This window comes from Arachis stenosperma, chromosome 10 (assembly GCF_014773155.1).
Source record: "Arachis stenosperma cultivar V10309 chromosome 10, arast.V10309.gnm1.PFL2, whole genome shotgun sequence".
NCBI classification, from domain to species: domain Eukaryota; kingdom Viridiplantae; phylum Streptophyta; class Magnoliopsida; order Fabales; family Fabaceae; genus Arachis; species Arachis stenosperma.
The window spans coordinates 14,936,401-14,956,847 of NC_080386.1; the positions used below are offsets into that span (position 1 = coordinate 14,936,401).

Sequence of the window (20,447 nt, forward strand, 5' to 3'; positions counted from 1 at the left end):
AGAAAGAGTGTGTGAATACCAAATGGGGCACTGGAGTTCTCTTCCCATTTCCTCCAGATCCTACGATTCGCCATTGTTATACTCGATTGACAGATCAAAGAAGGGCGAAAACGATTCTGATTCTATTCAGTTTATATCAAAACAGAGTTCAGAATATTTGTGCTTCAAATAAATAGTTTTGCAGCGATTTTTATTATTTGAATTTGAAGGTGTGCCAACTCATTTCCTTCGCGCCTCTGTTTTACAGTGCAAGCTTAAGAGTTCACAAATTTATGGTTTGATTCCATCCTTTAAGGTATTTCACCTAAAATTATCAAATAGTGTTTAACTTTCATTACATCCAATATTACCAGTAATCTTTACATGAACATGAACCACCTCTAAAATGGTGGAACCTACTACGATCCCTGATAACAATCTCTCTACCATAAACCTTTGATATGAGTTTTATAGCCATATGACAATCTGCACAAACCCTCAAGTTCTTCATGACCCTAATTGGGGTCCCTGGTGGTGTATTTAGGATCATAAAAGCGATTGCCACCTTTTCACTGTGATAAGACAAAGCTTGCTCCTTCTCCTCTTCCTCTATGTCTGCAAGTACATTTGCAGTGTGAGGAACATAACCTTCTAACTTCAGCAACTCTGTGATTTTCTCTAACAGTGCATATACATCTTTACTCTGAGGATGAGACCTATCGCCCATAGTAAACTCATAAACCCGATTTCCCAACTCCACCATGCTATAGCCAGGTGTTTTCCTAACACCATCCTCTAGCATTGATCTTCTTACTGTCTGTACATCTGACCAACGGTGTTCGGCCGCATAAATATTCGAGAGAAGCACATAGTCCCCGCTATGTTTAGGCTCTAACTCCAAAAGGTGTGATCTAGCTATCTCCCCTAGGCCTAAATGACCATGGATTGTGCATGCTCCCAATAAGGTCCTCCAAATAACAGAATTTGGCTGCATTGGCATGTTCTGAATATATTCATATGCTTGTTTCACTAAACCTGCCCTACTCAGCAGGTCCACCATGCAGCCATAGTGTTCTATCCTTGGCATGATTCCATATTCATCTTTCATCCTTCTAAAGTAATTAAACCCTTCATTCAACATTCCACAGTGGCTGCAAGCATACAAGACACCAACAAAAGTAATCTCACTAGGCTTAACTCTTTGTTCTTCCATCTCTTTGAAAAACTCAAGTGCTTCCTCCCCAAAGCCATTCACTGCCAAGCCAACAATCAAAGAAGTAAAAGAAACCACATTCCTTTCTCTCATCTCGCCAAAAACTTGTTTCGCCTCCCTGATGCTCCCACACTTGGCATAAAAGTCCAGCAGTGAATTGTTCACATGCATGTTCTCTGTCAATCCTACCTTCAACAAGAACACATGTACCCTACGTCCTAATTCTAGAGCTCCAAGTTCAGCACAAGCAGATAAAAGGCTAACCATAGTGAACCCATCCGACTCCAGTCCCTTCGTGTTCATCTCCCTGAATAGTGTCAAGGCCTCACTAGGCCTGCCATTAAGAGCAAACCCATTAATCACAGAATTCCAAGCCACAAGATCTCTTTCCACCATTGACTCAAACACCTTGTGTGCACTTTCTGTGTCGCCGCAAACAGCATACATGTGAAGCAAACCGTTCTGAACAAACATCAAAGACCCAAACCCTTTTCTCACTGTAACTGAATGTATAGCTTCCCCTTCTCTAACATTCAAAGACTTGGCAACAGCCTTGAGAAGAAAAGGGTAAGTGTGAGTGTCAGGCTCAACACAAGACACCGACATTTTACGGTAGAAATGAAGTGCAGGACTTGGGTCATCACTTTCAGCATAACCCCTTATCATGGTGTTCCAAGTGAACACATTTGGGTCATGCAATACAGCAAACACATGGTAGGCATAAGACATGGGTGCAGAGAGGGATACAATAGTAAAAATGAGATGCTTGCCCATGTCAGGGTTGTGGAGTGGGACACCATGCCTAAGTGAGTATGCATGGATTTGCCTTAGTTTGGATATGGAAGATGCCCAAAACTGCAATAGAGCAATGCATTTTGTGACAATATGGGGTACTGGGTTCTGTGTGGCAGTTGATGATGATGATAAGAAGGTTGAGGAACATAGGTGAATTTTGGGGTTCAACGGCTGAGATGTGTGCACCAATGAGGAGAGCTTTGAGTATAGTCTCATGTTACATCGTACGATACCACAACATGCTAAGGATTTGATATGTTAATGTTCGCTTAGATCGAGTCTATATTGTGCAATGTGTAATCTGAATATAGTGCTGCCTCTTTTTTCTCCCTTGGAAAGGATCCGCTCCCTTTTAAAAGAATACAAAATAGTGAAAATACAGACGTAGTTTTTTATGGCATAATAATAGTCTTATATGGCATATATATATTTGAAGATGAAAATTTCAAACTTGAAGCAAAATGGCATAAGATTATATAATTCGAGTTATTAAGCAATTGAGCATATGACATATTTTCACACTAATGATCATAAGTTGAATAAGAAATATAAGACACTGGATTACACTTTCAATAAAAAAATTTATATCACAATTTCATATCTTCCACATCATTATTGACCAGCAAAATAAGGATCAATAACTTTACAATCAAGTAATAAATATAGACATATTAAAACTCCAAACAATAATTTTGACAAAGATACAAGTATTTTGAACAGAACTTTTTCAGAGCACGCAATATTTATTGGCAGAAGAGTTGGCATAAAATAAAATAAAAAGAAGCAAAGTCAATCAAATATTTCCCATTGTCGACGAAGGAGGATGATCAAAGGTCTCCTCCCAGTTGGTTGTAACAACAACATGCTTTATTCTTGCATTAGATATCTTAAGTGCATCCAATGTTTCAACACATTTCTGCACTTTCTTTTCTTGAAAATATGTAACCATCAAATTTAGCATATAACTCATCATTCCTCTTGAACTTGTGTGATAATAAAGAATGGAATTAAATACCTGAACACTTTTTTGTGCAGAAACATCTCCTGTAGAAATGCTTTTTAACTTGATTGCTTGTCTCATAAACATCTCAATTAGTGTCGAAATCTGAGTCCCCATTCGAAATGGACTTGTCAATTGCAGACACCTCTATAGATCAGGGAAACAAACAAATTGAGTTATATGTGTGTTCATTATGCATTAATGAGAGGAACTTATTATAGGGGGTTGTGCTCTCTATAAATTTTAATATGGCCTAATCAAATCAAAATAAACATACAATGAAGACCATTAAACGTCTTAACCTACATAATTTGTGAGCATAATTCAACTGCCCTGTGTCCACCAAATTACGAAAGAGTTGCATAGGTATGTATCTGTTGTGCGAGGTGGTCGAGTTGGAGGATAATATCGTTGATTGCGCCAGCCGCAGTCTGAATCTTAGCGTTCCTACGCATCTGTATGAATCTGCGTTGGATGCTCGAAAGGTCTTCAATCAGAACCAAGTTTGATCTGTCTTTCACTCCGCAAATGTCTAAGTACTCTCCGTTCTCTCTCTCTCTTCCTCTGTACACCAAGCTCTGTTCATCAACCAGCAACCCCGTTTCCACGCTCAGAACCTTCACCTCGAGGAAACTGCTCATGCAACTCACACTGATCTCATACCTCAATCCACCGTAAGCAATTCGAAGCCTCAACTTCGGTGTCGGAGCATCATCGCTCCTTTTCTACACCAACATTCCCCCGGGCCTCACCTCCCACTCTGTCTCTTCATTACTACTCCTAACACCATCGCCATGCACATTCACTTTCTTTCTCACCATTTTTTAAATTCTTAACTTTCCCGGCAAAACAACAAAATATCTGAATTGAATCAATGAGTGAAGTTGCCGACAGAAACAAGTTTGTAAATGGTTTTATGGTTGGGTTTTATATCTAACAAGTGGGGAATTTATGTGTGGCATTTGGATTTGGGTATGATGTGATTTTGAATGCGGGAGAGCCAATCCTAGCCGTTGGTGGGATCAAGGTCAAGAGATCTTAGGCCATTTCCGTGATGGGGACATGTGATGTTAAGATTTGTTAATAGGATCTAACAACTTGCAGTCAAGTTATTATAACGAATGAAAGTGATTAACTTCTTGAATAAAGAGAAATATTCTTAGGTCCTAAGAAATACCTTCCTTCTATTTTATCAAATGAATTTATGTTGGAAGAGTATATTACTAGAGAAGAATTAATTAGTGACACTTCTACCATTTAGTAACGACAAAGCAGTGTGTCAGCAATAATAATCTGTTGAGAGAGGTGCTTTGTTTGAAGATGGATGGCTGCTAAATTAGGGTTCAAACGGAAATTGTGTTTGACATGTCTGTTGAAAAATGATATGATAAGCTACCATTGAGATAATCCACAAAAACATGAAGGAAACTCTAACCCTACTAGTTAAACTGAAATCTCTCCATAAGTAATGATACGATACTATATTATCCGACACAAGTGGTCAAAATATTGAGCCAAGATCTATTTGCATCCTTTTCTTTCTATTTTAGGACCTTATCCATTTTTGGAGGCAATGTACCAAAGTCCAAGACAGGGCCACAGGGTAGCAACTAGCAAGAGCCCCCTCCTTAAGCAAAGCCTAAAAGAACTTCGGAAAAAAAAAACGCATAAACACATGCTTTTATGTGATTTTACCTGCCAAATCAAGCATATTCAAAAAAATTCGTTACACATTAATATCCTCTCTGAAATTTCGGACAGCAAAATTGAATCCTCTTCGTCCTATTTCATCTCCACTTAACAACAACCTATGAGTATATTTGATCAACCCAACAAAGTGGCATCCAAACCCCAACAACTACAATCAAGTTATGTAGCTCTATAATCAAGGAAAAGACGTAGCTTTTGTATAAGCATCTCACGGGTACCAAAAGCTGGTTTCCCATTGGTGATCCAGTCCTTCTCAAGAAGGCTTGCTTTAGCACCAGCTAACATCTCATCATGGAATGCTGATACTATTTGGTATATTGAAGTCCTTAGAACATCAGCAATAACATAAGCTTTTGAGTTTACTGGGCCACTTCTTCTTTTACCAGATGAAACATCCACCCTTCCACCGTTCATTGTCGCCCATCTGATACCGGCAGGTCCCAATAGCTGGTGCGGGGACTGCAGGTTTGTTTTCTTTCCCATGAAATTTTCAACAGCTAGAAGACAGGATATCAACGTTGAAATTACGGCAGCATTACTCCCAGAGAGCTGAGCAACCCCAAACTTATCTTCTTTGCGTGAACAGGCAGTCAATGAGGCAACAGACCTTGAACACCACGTGTAAAGCTGCATATAAGTAACACAAGGTCTTAACATGTCACATGCAAATTCACAATGCTGAGTTAAGTGAACTTTGTTACTAGCTGCCATGATTAGTGATTACTAGGAATGGCAACTGATGACAATGGTCATTTGTGCACATTTACACACCCAAAACAAAAACATGAAATGGTTGTGCACTCATGCTATTCACCTTTATCCACTTGCAATATTCTTATCAATTTTGGCAGAATGGCAGGTAGGTCGCTAGTAAATGATCAGACTTTTGTGGAGTCAAGTCACAAATCGTCAAAATCCTATTTCTATGCAATTCTAAAGTGGCACATGTCTCTTTACACCTCTTCCCAAAACTGTGTATGTTGGCTCCACAACTTTTATTTCAACTTTCAACCATACTAGATAAAAACTGAAGATAAAGTAACGAGGGCCAACAAACACTGTAACATTGTGAATGCGCCAGGCATATACAATCCAAGATTCCTGACTTTTAAGGTTTTTGTTACTTAAGTTTAAAAATTCAGTGTAATCACAAGAACTGCCAAAACTTTCTAGTTAAACAAAGAACAAAGTTAAATGAACTAGCAAATCTTTCTAGTTGTACCAAAAAGACAAAGTTAGTTAGCTACAAGTAAACAATATAAATATAGTTAGATATGCCCATACCTGGAGAAGCTGCAATTGTTCTAAGCACTTTGAATCAAGTCGTGGATCAGTTGGAGATGATAACTGATTCGATAGCTGTGCAGGTTTGTCAACAGAATTTCCCATGCCTTCACTTAATATTGTGGCAAGTTGCTCCAGTGGCTTCAAGCACACAGTGATTACTCTTTTGTAAGTCTCACCAGTTTCTTCAAAAAATGCTGCACGCCTCCAAGTGTCGACATTTTTCTCGCATACCATACAGAGATCAAGATACGCAAGATAGCGTAGAAGAGATGTTGGATCACTCTCCTCCAAAGCTAAAAGGAGATGTTCAGTTGGATTTGTTTCTGCTGCTGCTGAACCTTTTGGAGGTGCAAATATGGATCTCTTTGTATGTAAAACCTACATACCAATCAACAGAAACTTCAATCAGTAAGCAATAACGTCTTCCTCAATAAAAAAGACCCAGAATTCTATATCTAGTCACTAGTTCAAGGATACGTATATACAGAGCTGATTACAAGTTTTTTAGAGGACAGAGTAATGCATGGCTGCTTTCAGAGTTATTTCTTTATTAATATATCACATATATTTAGTCATGAGTCACTGTGCATCTTATAATTTTCTGCAATTCCTGCATTACACAGTGAGAAGACACGACTTACATGAATGTGTGCAACTGTTTGAGTCAATAAAACATCTCAGATATAATGCTAAAATATGCTGCGTAGATCAGAATCCAATTCTAATATAGAAGAGAGATCCTGAATATCATATCTGAAGAGATATTATACATATCAAGATGCTGGCACAGCATATTACTGACAAACACAAACTAGTTGAGACAAATGTGCAAATACAATAATATTGGGTTCATCAACAAAACGAAGTTACGCATCTAAATGACTAAAACCAAATGAATTACTAATATTTATAAGTAACTTGAAACAGTTAACATATACATAAGAAGCATGTTGCAGAAACCAACCCGGTGCAAGTGATGAGTCAATTCCCAACAGAAGAAGATAGCAAAAGTGGCAATAGAAAAGACGATCTGCTCGGTGAAGTATCTCTGTAGTGAAATGCTGTACTTAAATGGATGTGGGAGAAGCTCTAATAAAATAGCTGAGAAGATGGAAGCCACAATGGAAAGCTTGAGAGCGCGCCTACCAGCCGAAGGAACTCCCATTTTGAAGCTGAAGTAAGGTGGCCGCTGCACAATCAAAAGCAGTTATAGACAGAAACGCATTAAGAAGCTTTAAGTGAGGGATATAGAGATAGAGAAAGTGACCTGAATGATGGGAAACTCCAAAACCCATCGACGCTTCAAAACGTAATGCAAACCAAAAAGTAAACCAACGAAGAAACCCCTCAACCCTACCCTTCCAATCACCCAAAAGCCCTCACCAATGGCTCGAAGCCCGCATAGGGACACCGCTGCCGCCAGACCAGAAGCTGCGGAGGCGGCCGCGAAGAGCACGAATGATAAGGAAACCTTGGCACGGGCGCGAAAGTGGGCGGAGTCGGGTGTGGCGGAGTCGGAGGGGATGAAGAGGAAGCGGAGGAGACGGGCAGCGAGTTGAAGAGGGGGGGCGGGGCGGCGGGGGTGGGGGGAGGCGATGAGGGAGAGAGTGGAGGAGAAAAGGAGGAGGGAGAAGTGGAAGGTGAGGAAGGAGAGGGAGGAAGTGAAGAGTGGCCAGAAAGAAGAAGAAGAAGAGAGCAAGGGTTTGAAGAGGAGGAAGATGAGGGTTGAGGGTATGGATTGCCAGATCAAGAAGCTCATGAAACGATTCTTCAGTAACACCTCTGGAGACGACATTGACATTGACATTGACATCTTCTACTGCTCTGCTCGAATGATTTTCAAATTAGCTTTGTATCCAACCGCGGAACCGCCCCTTACCCCTACCGCTCCTCTTTCTTCTTTTTTCTACTACTCTAGAAAGTATATGAGAATCGGACGATTATCAAACCATTTTAATCACTGATTTATTGGTCTTCGATGGTTTAACTGAACAAATCGTTTTAAAATAAAATAATAAATAAATTATAAATAAATATCTTATAATATAATTATAATCTAATATAAATTTTAAAATATTTTTTAAATTTAAAATATTATATAAAATATCATCAACTAAATTTATATAATCTTATCAAAATACAAATTCAAAATTTTAAATGGTTTTGAATAATTATTATTCCTACTACGGTCATACAATATTTTCATAAAATCCTTAAGATCGAAAAACCATAACACTACTACTCTTTTGGTTGGTATTAGAAAACAAAACTTTAATCCTCTCAATACAGTAATTCCACATCAGATTCAAAGCAAGTAAAACCAAAAAATTCTAAATGTATATTCCAAGAAATGATTAATAAACCAAACGTGAGAGCGGCTTTCACATAAATTAAAAGTTAGTTGACAGAGTTACATAATATAAGGCAGTCAAAATTATTATAATTAACTACATACATCAACTAAAAAGTAAAAACTTTAATCCTTCAGTCCCTCAAAACAATCAATTAAATATAATTTACAGTTCAATGAAGCCCTGTTTGTATTACAATTATTTACAAATGTTGAATAATTATTTTGTCGATTTTTAGCAAATCGATGGTGGTTCGATTCTAATGATCCGGGAGCGAAACTTACTCCTCTTTACAAGTACTAATTCTTCTAAAAGTGCATTAAAGTATGTTCCATTAGATAAGTTTTAAGAATAAAAAATTAATTAAACTTTGTAAATTGAAGAAGTCATAGAAAAGAAATAAAATTTTCAAAAGAGAAATCATTTATAAATAAAAAATAACTTGCATTGAAATTTAAAAAAAAAGTAATAAAATGCCTTTGATTGGAGCAAAAGACTTCAACATGAAAGATTTAAATGCAAAAGGATAAATTGAACAATGAAAATAAAAAGAACTTAGAAAATAAAATTACTTGAAATGTTAAATTCACAGAAAAGTAAATTAAAAGAGTGAAAAGATGAAAGGAACCCTACAGAAAAGTTACTCAATTGCAGACTCAGAAATTCACTGGGATGTGAGTATGCTTGAGTGTTTTTTCTGAGTAAAAGTTTCAACCCTTATTCCCTAACGCTTCCTAATATTTATAATCTATCTTTCGTAACTGACAATTAATTACAATCAATTACAAAATTACAGCTTTGAATGCAATCCCTCTTGGTAACCGTTTCCGCCGCTTGATTATAGACATTTTCCATAATTTCCTCGCGTGTTAAAAGCCATTAACTGTTCCACTACCATGACTGTTCGATTCGTCTATCGAATGTCTTATTCGATTACTTATCTCGAGTCTCTTTATTCGATTAGGCTTATTCGATCACTAAGTCAATCGAAGTCCAATCTGCGCCAATCACTTCCAACCTCACGCTTATGGGTGAAAACAGGTCAGGCCAGGCCAGGTTTTGCTCTTAACAGGCCTGGCCTGTCATACAGTTGATTGGCCTGAGCCTGGCCTGCAGCCTGTTATAGGCTCTTTATAAAGTACTAGGCCTGACCTGTTATTCAACCTGGCCTGGCCTGAAACCTGTTAAAAGGCCTGATAATTTTTTTTACAGAAATAAAAATATTATTTAAAAAATTATTTTTTAATAAAAATAGTTATATGTAATATGTCATATATTTAATATTTATAAAAAATTTTAAACTTTTAACATATTTAAAATATACAAAAATATTTATAATAAAATATAATAAATTTAAAATATCTCATAATTTTATTAATAATAAATAATTATTTATATATTTAATTATATTTTAATAGGCCCAGGTAGGCCTGACAGGCCTATAAGGCTAATTAGTAAGCCAAGGCCTGGCCTATTAATGTATTAAGACTTTTAAAAGAGCCTGGGACTGTACCTATTTTATAACAGGCCAGGCCAGGCCAGGCCAAACACAGGCCAGGCTGCAGGCCCCTGACAGGCCGCCTAGCCTTTTTCCACCCCTACTCACGCTTACTCGTATATCTTTCTCGAGACATTGTCTCTGACTTGCTCCGAATCAATTTACTTTCATCGAAAATATTTTTCGATCAACAAATTGCCCCCTTGGATTAATGTATTTGCCTTCAATAACATTATCGGAAGATAAAATACTTAATTCAAAAATAAACGTCAATTTTCAAATCAGTAATAATTATTATTAAAACTCCCCATTAATACTGACCCACTCAACACGTCTCCCGAAACTGGCACTTTCTCTCTCCACCATTTCATCTTCCTCACAAAGTTACCTCTATTTGCATCCTTTTCACAATAATGGCTACAGTAACACTTTAAATTCATCACTCTCTCTTTTGCTCAAATTTTTCGAAACTCATTTTTCTTTGAATCTTCCTTACACCAAGAACTTTCCCACAAAAATCCTCAATCTTTAATCTTCTTTTTCTCCAATCACCAATGGCTTGTTCCTCTTCTCATGCTGCCACTCAAGATAAGGGCAAAGGTCCTGTAGTTGCACCGTCATCTCCACCAGCCCTTCGCATTCTCAATCAAATCAATAATGAAGTCATTGACGATCCCCATTTGCAAGTTAATGATACCAGAATTTTAATCCCTTTCACAATCGATGCATACACGCACTGTTTCCTCGAACCAATTGAATCTGTTGAGAGAGCAAACAAAAAACTTTCTTTCTTTCCTAGCGCTGAAGGAAAAGAATTATTAATAAACCAGGCTTTTAACATCTCTCATTTCATCAACCAGAAATCCTTCAGAAATAATCCAAAAATCAGTCCTCAAGGATTCAATTTCACAGCTTGGTACCAACGCTTTGAACCCACAAAAAGTGCTGACTGTGGAGCTTTAGGAATACAGGAACTACTAAGGCTCTCTTACTTCTCGCTTACCACATACCCTTGGATGATTGGGGCCGTGACTTGTTTCTGGAACAGGACTACCAACAACTTCCATCTTCCTTGCGGAATGGTCGGAATGTCTCTCCTCGATATAGCTGCTATTACAAGACTCCAATAAATTCTCCAGATTGTACCTCTAACATGCAACCCAAGCGCCAGTATAATGTCGTCTTAACCAACTCTTACATCGACTTCATCGCCCATAACATGGGTGCAGAAGGTACAGAAGTCACAGATGATGAACATGTAGCCTTCTTATTTTATTGGCTAAACGCAATTCTATTCTGTTCTCGAAGCGTACAAATGTCAAAGTTCTTCCTTCCCCTAGCTACTCTCCTTCACGAAGGAAAAGTTCTCAACTTGGCCAAACTTCTTCTAGGACACATTTTTGAAGAGCTTGGTCAATTTGTTTGTGACCTCCGAGACAATAAAATCATCAGTACATGAGACCCTCTGTGGCTCCTTCAGTTATGGCTCAATGCCATCTTTGAAAATTTTATGACAAAACCTGGAGGTGGCAGTTCTGACAAGCGACACATCGAAGGTTTTTTATTGTCCAATTACAAACCCAATTTTCCGAACACTCAGTCAGACGAAGACAGATTCTGGATTGTTTTCTCTCTTTTTCATTCCTGCAAGGATTTTGACAATGACCAACTCAACTTCACTCCTTTTTTGCGTCGCAATTGCGGCCCTTCCTGGCTTGATCGTTTACTCTTTCTTAATACTAATGAAGAGAGTGAACTTACAAATCAAAATTGGGCAAACCTACTAGCTGTTCAAGTAATTCCGATAGGGCTGCCACAACACAAAAAAGAAAAATTCAAGATAACCCTATATGCTCCTCACTTAACAGCCAGACAACTGGGGTTTTCTCAAGCTATCCCAACGCCACAACCTCGACATGGTGATCCATTCTGCCATATTGCTCTAACATCTCAAGAAGATTTCAACGCCTGTCTCTTAAAAAATCAACAATGCAGAGACCGTTTCAACTTTTTGATCTATGAACGCAGCTCATACATCACCAAATCTTGTTTTGAATGGTGGGCTGCTTATTACTCAAGGTATACCCGTACCTTAGAGGAAATTCAACAAACTGTTATTCGAACAGTCTCTGTCGCTGAAAGTTCCCCAAAAAAACTCACAAAAGAAAAGCTGACACTACTTGACCACCACCACACAAAAGTAGAAGGACTCCTACCTGAACCTCTCGAAAGGTAACTATTTTATTCGTAACTTTTCCCTTTAACTTGAAATGTTCTTCGAATTGTATTTTCTTAACCATACTCAATTCTGAACTTTTTACCAGTTACTTTTGCCATCATCAAGTGAAAGCGCTGATGAAAGTGAACCAACAAATAAAGATACTCTTGCTGCCTCCTCCCAATCGGAAGATACAGCCGATTCTGATCTTGGTCCTCAGCTGGTATGGAAATCTAGACTTCTTCCGGTAAGACAATCATCTCTATACACATTTCATTCAAATTAAAATAGATTTTGAATTCATTAATATGTACCTTTTATACCAGCCTACCAATGTTGCTCATTCAATCTCATCCACCGGGGCTTCTGATCAACCAATTTTGCAACAACAAAATGACCCAGAGCACTCCACATCTCATGACTCAATTCAATTCACAAGGCCTATTCAGCCGATTCCAGCTATTTTTCCACCTCTTTCTCATACAACACAGGTGATTAATCCGACAACAAATCCCTTGTAGCATTCTCCAGAAGACACACACATACTTGAGTCAATTTCACCAAATAATCAGACTGCACTTTCTGCAGAAAACCAAGCAGCTCTAGATTCTGACTCTACTTCTAGAATTGCTGACACCACCAATTCAGATTCTTCTCGATCTAGGGTCTTAGAGACTCCTCCTAAACCGTCCATTCCTCTTGAACAGGCTGGTTTTCAAACTCCTCCTAGACCAAGACCTGAAACATCAAGTGCTTCCACCACTCCTACAAGTGCTACTTTAGCTGACTTGATCTCTATTTTAAGCCGAGTTATCCAAGGTACTTGTACTAGTGCATACGCTCTCAAGACCTGCCACATCAAGGCCTTCATTCAAATTAAATGTTAACACTCGAGAGCAGCTTCGATCACTCATAAAGCTCTTGGATCATCCACCTACCACATAGGTTAATGATACAATTCTTAATCAACTCTTGGCTGACCTTTTGAATTCTTTCTTAGAGCTTCCGGCTAATACACCAAATTCTACCTCAATTCAAGGATTCAAACAACTTCTCAATGAGAGTGTAGCATCCCATTTTCAACTCCAAGAAACTGAGACTGAAGAAACCAATATCAAAACTAATATAGAAAGTTGTTTGGCAGCCGCTCAACCAGTCCAAGCTTTCCGTGAAGAATTCGATCTGAGAATCTCCCACGCTATTTCTGTTCAAGCTTTTCATAACCAAGAAGATACAAAACTTGAAGCGGAATTGGCTCAAATCAATGAAAAGCTTGCCAAAGTGCGACAGAATTGAGCTACTGTAGCCAAACCCCTGGCAGCCGCCCAACAAGAACAACAACGCCTCATTCAAGAACTTGTTTTCATTGAGACCAAGCGGGAAGAATATGAAAAACAACTTGAGAAAGTCCAATTTAACAAGTTCAAACAAATCGAGGCACTTTCGATCCTGGAAAGCAAAAGGGCAAAGCTACGCTCTGATTTAGCCAAGCTAGTAGCTCCTTGAATTTCCTTTCATTTCAAGTTTTACTTTATTTTGTAATGGTTTCTATCTTTTCTGGACTTATGCATGTTGAACTTCTAATTCTGCCAACAATAGTATTACTTCAAGTATTTCCCATTAATCGAGTTAATCGCCTTTCCTGACTCGATATCTTTAATCTGATAGGCATTTCCAAAATACGTCCCTATTATTTGAAAAGGACCTTCCCAAACATGGGACCATTTACCCAAAAATCTCGATTTCTTTTCCATCAGTAAAATAACTTTTAAAACTAACTCGCCTATCTTGAAAGATTTTCTTTAATTCGACGATTATAACTTCGAGTAATACTTTCTTTTTGTCAAATCACATTATCGAGTGCCAGGATTTGCGCTGAATCTAATTCATTTAACTCATCAAACATTACATTCCAATAATCATTAACTGGCAAATCATTTTGTTTTGATACTCTTAAAATATTCAAATTAATTTCTAATGGTAACATTGCATCATGGCCATACACTAATTTATAAGGTAAAGTTCCCATCGAACCTCTTGGCAAATTTCGATAAGCCAATAACACTTGGTTTAAAGTTTCATGCCATGTTCGAGGCTTATTTCCGATGTGCTTTTTAATCAAACTTATCAAGATTTTATTTGCTGCATCTACTTACCCATTAGCCTGCACATAATGAGGAGTTGAAGTAACCATATTAATACTCCTTGAGGCCGTAAAATTTTTAATTCGCTAGCCAGTAAACATAGTTCCTTGGTCAGTACTTAACGTCTGAGGAATTTCAAATCGATGGATAATATGTTCCTCAACAAAGTCTATTATTTCACTTTGACCAACTTCTATTAGGGGAACTGCTTCAACCCATTTTGTGAAATAATCAATGGCTACTAAGATAAACTTATGTTGTTTTGATGAAGGAGGGTGAATCAACCCAATCAAATCCAAAGTCCAACCTCTAAAAGGTCATGGCTTTATTATCGAATGCAATTCAGCCACTGGAATCTGTTGTATCATACTATGCTTCTGACATTCTTGACACGCCTTTGCATAATCAATACAATCTTTTATCATAGATGGCTAATATACATGATTGCGATATAACACCTATTTCATCTTCTTTCCTGCCTGATGGGCACCACATATTCTATTATGGACTTCACCCAAGACAATGTTCTGATCATCTCGACCTAGACATCTCAATAAACTCCCATCAATCCCTTTTTTATACAATTCATCAGTCATTAAGACAAATTTATTGCTTGTAATTTTATCTTTCTGTCGATTGCAATATTGGGATTTTTTAAATAAGAAGCAATAAGCTTTCTCCAATCAGAATCCTCCCATTCATCTATACACAAAAATTCTCTTTCATTTGCTGGCACTAAGATTTGATGGATACTATATAATTTCTTAATAGTTTCTGGACCGATCCGATACCTTGAAGCGATTTGGGCTAACTCATTAGCAATTTTATTATGAATTCTAAGGATATGTACCAAAGAAACTTTTCGAAAAGACGTTAATAATTCCCAAGTAGTTACTAAATATTTTTTTAACGTCTCATTATTACACTTAAACTCCTTCGATAACTGCTTTAAAACCAAAGAATGTCTTTCTGATGACCCCACCTTTACAGTCAAGGTGACCAGCCCTTTCGCTGGTGTAGAGGTCCTACTAAAATCAGTCACAGCAATATTTGTAGGAACCAGATCATCAGGATGCTTTCCTACTTTTCCCAATATTCTCTCAGGCAGAAGACTAATTACTGCCCCACCATCAATCAATACCTTGTTTATCTTAAACCCATTCAGAATGGCGATAATATGAAGTGGGCGTAGATAAGACATTTATTTTTCAGTGGGTCGAGGAAAATACCCTGGCTCATCTTCAATTCGAATAAAGGAGAAAGCCCCCTCATCTTCCAGATCATAATCTTCATCTGGATTACTTTCACATTCCCCAAGATATTCAGTTGGGATGATTGAAATTGTCCCTATCATGTCATCATCCCCTTCATCAAAATACTCCTCATCGACATTGACATCTTTATTTTTGTCGACTCCTGAAGATTGAGCCACTGCTTTGCCTTTTTCCATATTTACAGGAGATGGAATATCTTTGGAATAAGTCTCCCCATCAGAAGGAAAGACAATTCGAGAATGCACAGAAGGCGGTGCCCCTTGCTTACCTCTTTGCCTGCCTCTAGTTGAAGTTTCTTATTCTGATTGAAACTTCTCCTTCCTTCTCTTCCTCTCGGATATCCCCTGGCTCGGCCTTGGTAGTAGAAATATTGATTCTGGGAAGTGCTCGATGTCCCCCATTAAGGATTACGTCGATACAGATGATCACGCCTTTGGAATTCCTGACAATTCCTAATCCACTGAACACCTATGGCCTGGGATCGGCTCAAAGGTGCTGTCACCTCATGCTGAGGAATCTTTGAACTAGAACCCTCCACTCGTCAAATTGGCTGCCTCTGGCGTGCTTGCTCTTCTCTATGAGTCAATTCTTTCTTCATTCTTTCCTTTTCAAATATTACTGCCGCTTCAGCATCAAAGACAACATTGCACCTTGGACACAGGGATACGTCCCGGTCTTTGATCTTTTGCTGAATCAAGAAATCCAGCAAGCCATCCCATGTTCTAGGGTACACAGATATCACCTGTGACTCGAAATCATCAAGAGCCACATCAAAATCATATGACATGCCAATCATATTCACCCCTAGACAAGGTTCGACATAACTGGCATCAACTTCAAAGGGATCTACATCAACCTTCATCTCTTTCTTGCCATTGTCGAATTTCAACTGTCCTTCCATGATTACTTCTTGAATCAAGTTCCTGAAACGGACATAACTGTTAGTCGAATGACTTGTTGTTGTGTGAAATTTACAGTAAGGCTTTCCTTTTAAATCTTTCACGGAAAGTAAAGTTCTACCTTTAGACAAAACTAATTGTTTATCTTTAAGCAACACATCGAAAATCTTATTAGATTTAGAAATATCAAAACTATATTTCTTTCGACTTTTTAGTTTTGAATCATTCGACTTTTCATTACTAGGAAGTTTCTTCAGTAAAGAACAAACATATGGAGGACCTTTCTTCAATTCAGCCAAATCGACTTCTGTTTCGAAATCGAATTTCTTTTCTAAGGACTCCATGGTTACATAGGCAACCTTTTCTTTTTGAGTAAAAGGTTTACTTTTTGACCTCTGGTCATTTTTATACTTTTCTTTCTCTTTTTTCATGAGTTCAGTCTGTCGAACCTTTTCAGCCAAATGGGTCAAATCAGGAATATGCACATTAAGCAGTTTTCTGCGCATATAGAATCCTAACCCCATGGTTGCTATTTTCACTATCTCACTTTCGGGTAATGATACATAGCATCTACTTCTAGCATTTTTGAAACGTATTAAATAATCATCGATGGTTTCTCCATCTTCACGTTTCAAAGCCACTAAATCAGTAACTGCTACATTCATCTCCCCTCGATAAAGCTGAGCGTAAAAAGCAGTTTCTAACTTATTCCATGTTGTGATCGAATTTGGTCTGAGATTCAAAAACTAAGTAAATGCATTCTTCGTCAATGAAGAAGGAAAAAACTTCTTTTTCAAATTTTCATCATTAGCTAAGTTTCCAATCTCGACCAAATAACGAGCAACATGTTCATTAGTTGATTCTCCAACTTCACCAGCAAATTTTTTGACTATCTTCGGATTCTTTACCCCTCTTGGCACTTCAGCCATTTGAACAACTTGGGAAAAAGTGGACACAAAATATGGTTGATTCATAAAATCAACATTCAGCCCAACCCGATTTAATACTTCTTCCACAATTCTAGTGACTTGATAACGTTCACCGCCACTTAATCTGGCTAAAAGGTCATCAGCATTTTGACCTCGGGGAACTACATAAGGATTTTCTCGATTCAAAACATTGTTTTTATTTTGAAAAACATTTTATGCTCCTTCGTTATTTCCCCTGTCATTATGCCTTTCACCTTCATCATAATCGACAATTCGAGCAATCCCTCGACTTGTCTAGCAAGACGATCAAATTTTAATTCATGATCAGCCATCATGGGATTCAGAATTGTTGTCATTTGTTGGGTCAATAAATTGACCAAGTCATGATGACTTTCCTCCACTTGTTATCGATATACTGTCATCGAATTTGCAGCATTCGAAGTGGAGCCCACATTATAATCATGAGAATACTCAGAATGTTGTTGTGGGTTTTGAGTATTATTCACTCCATTTGCATTCCCAAAATGGATAGGCGGAATAAAGCCACCCACCGGTGGTGTATAACCAGAAGGAAGACCAAAAAGAGGCAAACCAGCGGTTAGTGGAGGTTGATATGGTGGAACAGGGCCACGTGGACGAATATTATGTCCCACATTTCAAATCTGAATAGTCATAACTGCTATACTTTCAGCTCCAATTGCAGCCTCCAAACGTGAAGACACGTCGGCTTGTTGCACAGATACTGGTATGCTCTCATTAGTGGATAAACCACCATTCACAATCGATATCTCATCAGCCATGTGAATGATTTTTCCACTCCATAATCGCATACACCAAGTAATATTGGAAAAAGTTATTTAACACACTTTGATTTAAAAACTGTCCCACCGGGCGTGCCAATTTGTTTTGTCAATTTTTTGCAAATCGATGGTGGTTCAATTCTAATGGTCTAGGAGCGAAACCTACTCCTCTTTGCATGTACCAGTTCTTCTAAAAGTGCATCAAAGTATCTTCCATTAGATAAGTTTTAAGCATAAAAAATTAATTAAACTTTGTAAATTGAAGAAGTCATAAAAAAAAAAATTTCAAAAGGGAAATCGTTTATAAATAAAAAATAACTTGCATTGAAATTTAAAAGAAAGCAATAAAATGCCTTTGATTGTATTAAAGGACTTCAACATGAAAGATTTAAATGCAGAAGGATAAATTGAACAATGAAAATAAAAAGAAATTAGAAAATAAAATTGCTTGAAATGTTAAATTTACAGAAAAGTAAATTAAAAGAGTGAAAAGATGGAAGGAATCCTACAGAAAAGTTACTCGATTGCAGACTCAGAAATTCACTGGGATGTGAGTGTGCTTGAGTTTTTTTCCGAGTAAAAGTTACAACCCATATTCCCTAACGCTTCCTAATATTTATAATCTATCTTTCGTAACTCAGAATTAATTACAATCAATTACGAAATTACAGCTTTGAATGCAATCCCTCTTGGTAACCGTTCCCGCGCTTGATTATAGTCATTTCCCATGATTTTCTCGCATGATAAAAGCCACTAACTGTTCCACTACCATGACTGTTCGATTCGTCTATCGAATGTCTTATTCGATTACTTATTTCGAGTCTCTTTATTCGATTAGGCTTATTCGATCACTAAGTCAATCGAAGTCCAATCTGCGCTAATCACTTCCAACCTCACGCTTACGCGTACATCTTTCTCGAGACATTGTCTCTGACTTGCTCTGAATCAATTTACTTTCATCAAAAATATTTTTTGATCAACAGTAATAATAACATGAAAAGGTAGCTACTAGCTAGTGAAGTCGAACAGAGAAGGCATGGTAGTAGTATCACTGTAAATGTTTTAGTACATCCAGTGGCCACAAAATCTTACTGGAAAATGATGAGCAATCATATAATTTAACAGCATGAGAAGAGGATGGCCACAAAAAACTTAATTTCAACTTCAAATAGTAGAACTCCCCAAAAGAGTTATTACTAACAAATTTGGTACCAATTTTATGTACCGATTCATCGCCAAACCCCAATGTTTCCACTCTCCTAAATCAATCCCTTTCCAACTCTCACATACCCACAAACCAAAGGTTCCAAAAGTTTCATCTTTTTCATTCAATCCTTCAATGCCCTAAACTCTAAATCCTAACCCCATTTTTCCCTTTTCTTTTGTTGTAGAAATTCAGTGGGTTTCGTCTGTTCTCAATGGCTTTGGAACCGAAGGAGTTATCAGCTAACAACTCTGGTCTTACTGCTACCCCTGACACAGGTACTAAGGGTTACTTCATGCAACAAACTGTGAGTATTTTTTTCTAAGTTTCTAAATTTCAGTTTTTTTAAATCGTTTATTATTTTAATCAGGTGTTTGGATTTTGTTTTGTGGTATTCCAATTGCAGATGTTTAGAATCAAAGACCCCATATATAATTTGGATTTGAATGGCTAGAGCTAGAAGAAGTGAAAGCAGTGCCATTAACCTTCGACAAAGACACGACGGCGACCGGCGACACCGTGGCTAGCTGCTCCAAGCCTCAAACAGAGAAGCCAAGGAGGACAGGAACAGGGGGAAGGAGGATGCTGAGCTACAAGAGAGGGCCTGGGCTCGGGACAGTAGAAAGGAGGAAGCCGCGGAGGCACCGACAGCATGGACGGCGGCGACACTGCGGCAGAACCATTGTAGGGAGAACCTAGGGTTTAGGTTTGGTGATTTTGAACTTTGCTTCGGGTTTCATAGGGATAGTGATTCACGAATAGGGGGTGTGTTGGGGGAAGGGGGGTGAGATAGTGAGGCTGAAGTGCTGAAAGTTGGTGTTGTTGTAAAATAAATAGGGAAGAGGTAATAAAATAAAGTATAAATAGAAAAACACTACTATTAGTATTTACCAATACTATTGTAATACTATAAAGATAATATATTAATATTATATTAGTAGTATATGAAAAGAGAAAGTAAAGAAGTGCTTTGTAGTGTAAGAAAGAGAGAGAGCGAGTAATTGTTTTATTATTGTTGTGTATTGTAAGTAAGGCTATAAAGCCTTATTTATAGCTGTACAAGATTAGTTTTTTCAAGCTTTGGAAAGAATGGCACTGTCTACATTAAAGGTTTGTATTATCCAAGCACCTTTTAATTCGATAAAG

General features: G+C 37.7%; 2 protein-coding genes across 3 annotated transcripts; both read right to left on the bottom strand.

The window, feature by feature from the left end:
* Positions 1 to 155: 155 nt before the first annotated feature.
* LOC130954663 (pentatricopeptide repeat-containing protein At4g21065-like) lies at positions 156 to 2,272 on the bottom strand. Its single transcript, XM_057881418.1, has one exon. The coding sequence runs from the start codon at positions 2,201 to 2,203 to the stop codon at positions 347 to 349; it is 1,857 nt and encodes a 618-aa protein (XP_057737401.1). The 5' UTR covers positions 2,204 to 2,272; the 3' UTR covers positions 156 to 346.
* Positions 2,273 to 2,725: 453 nt separating this feature from the next.
* Positions 2,726 to 7,883, bottom strand: LOC130954664 (uncharacterized). 2 transcript variants are annotated; one of them, XM_057881420.1, is made up of 4 exons: positions 7,252 to 7,883; positions 6,949 to 7,173; positions 5,982 to 6,362; positions 2,726 to 3,134 (listed from the first exon to the last, which is right to left on the bottom strand). In XM_057881420.1, exons 1-4 carry the CDS (start codon positions 7,795 to 7,797, stop codon positions 2,781 to 2,783), a joined length of 1,506 nt encoding a protein of 501 aa, XP_057737403.1. In that variant the 5' UTR covers positions 7,798 to 7,883; the 3' UTR covers positions 2,726 to 2,780. The 2 variants fall into 2 exon arrangements, with proteins under 2 accessions (XP_057737403.1, XP_057737402.1); XM_057881419.1 differs by lacking the exon at positions 2,726 to 3,134 and adding an exon at positions 4,648 to 5,324 and having other exon boundaries at positions 7,252 to 7,880.
* Between the last annotated feature and the right edge of the window lie 12,564 nt (positions 7,884 to 20,447).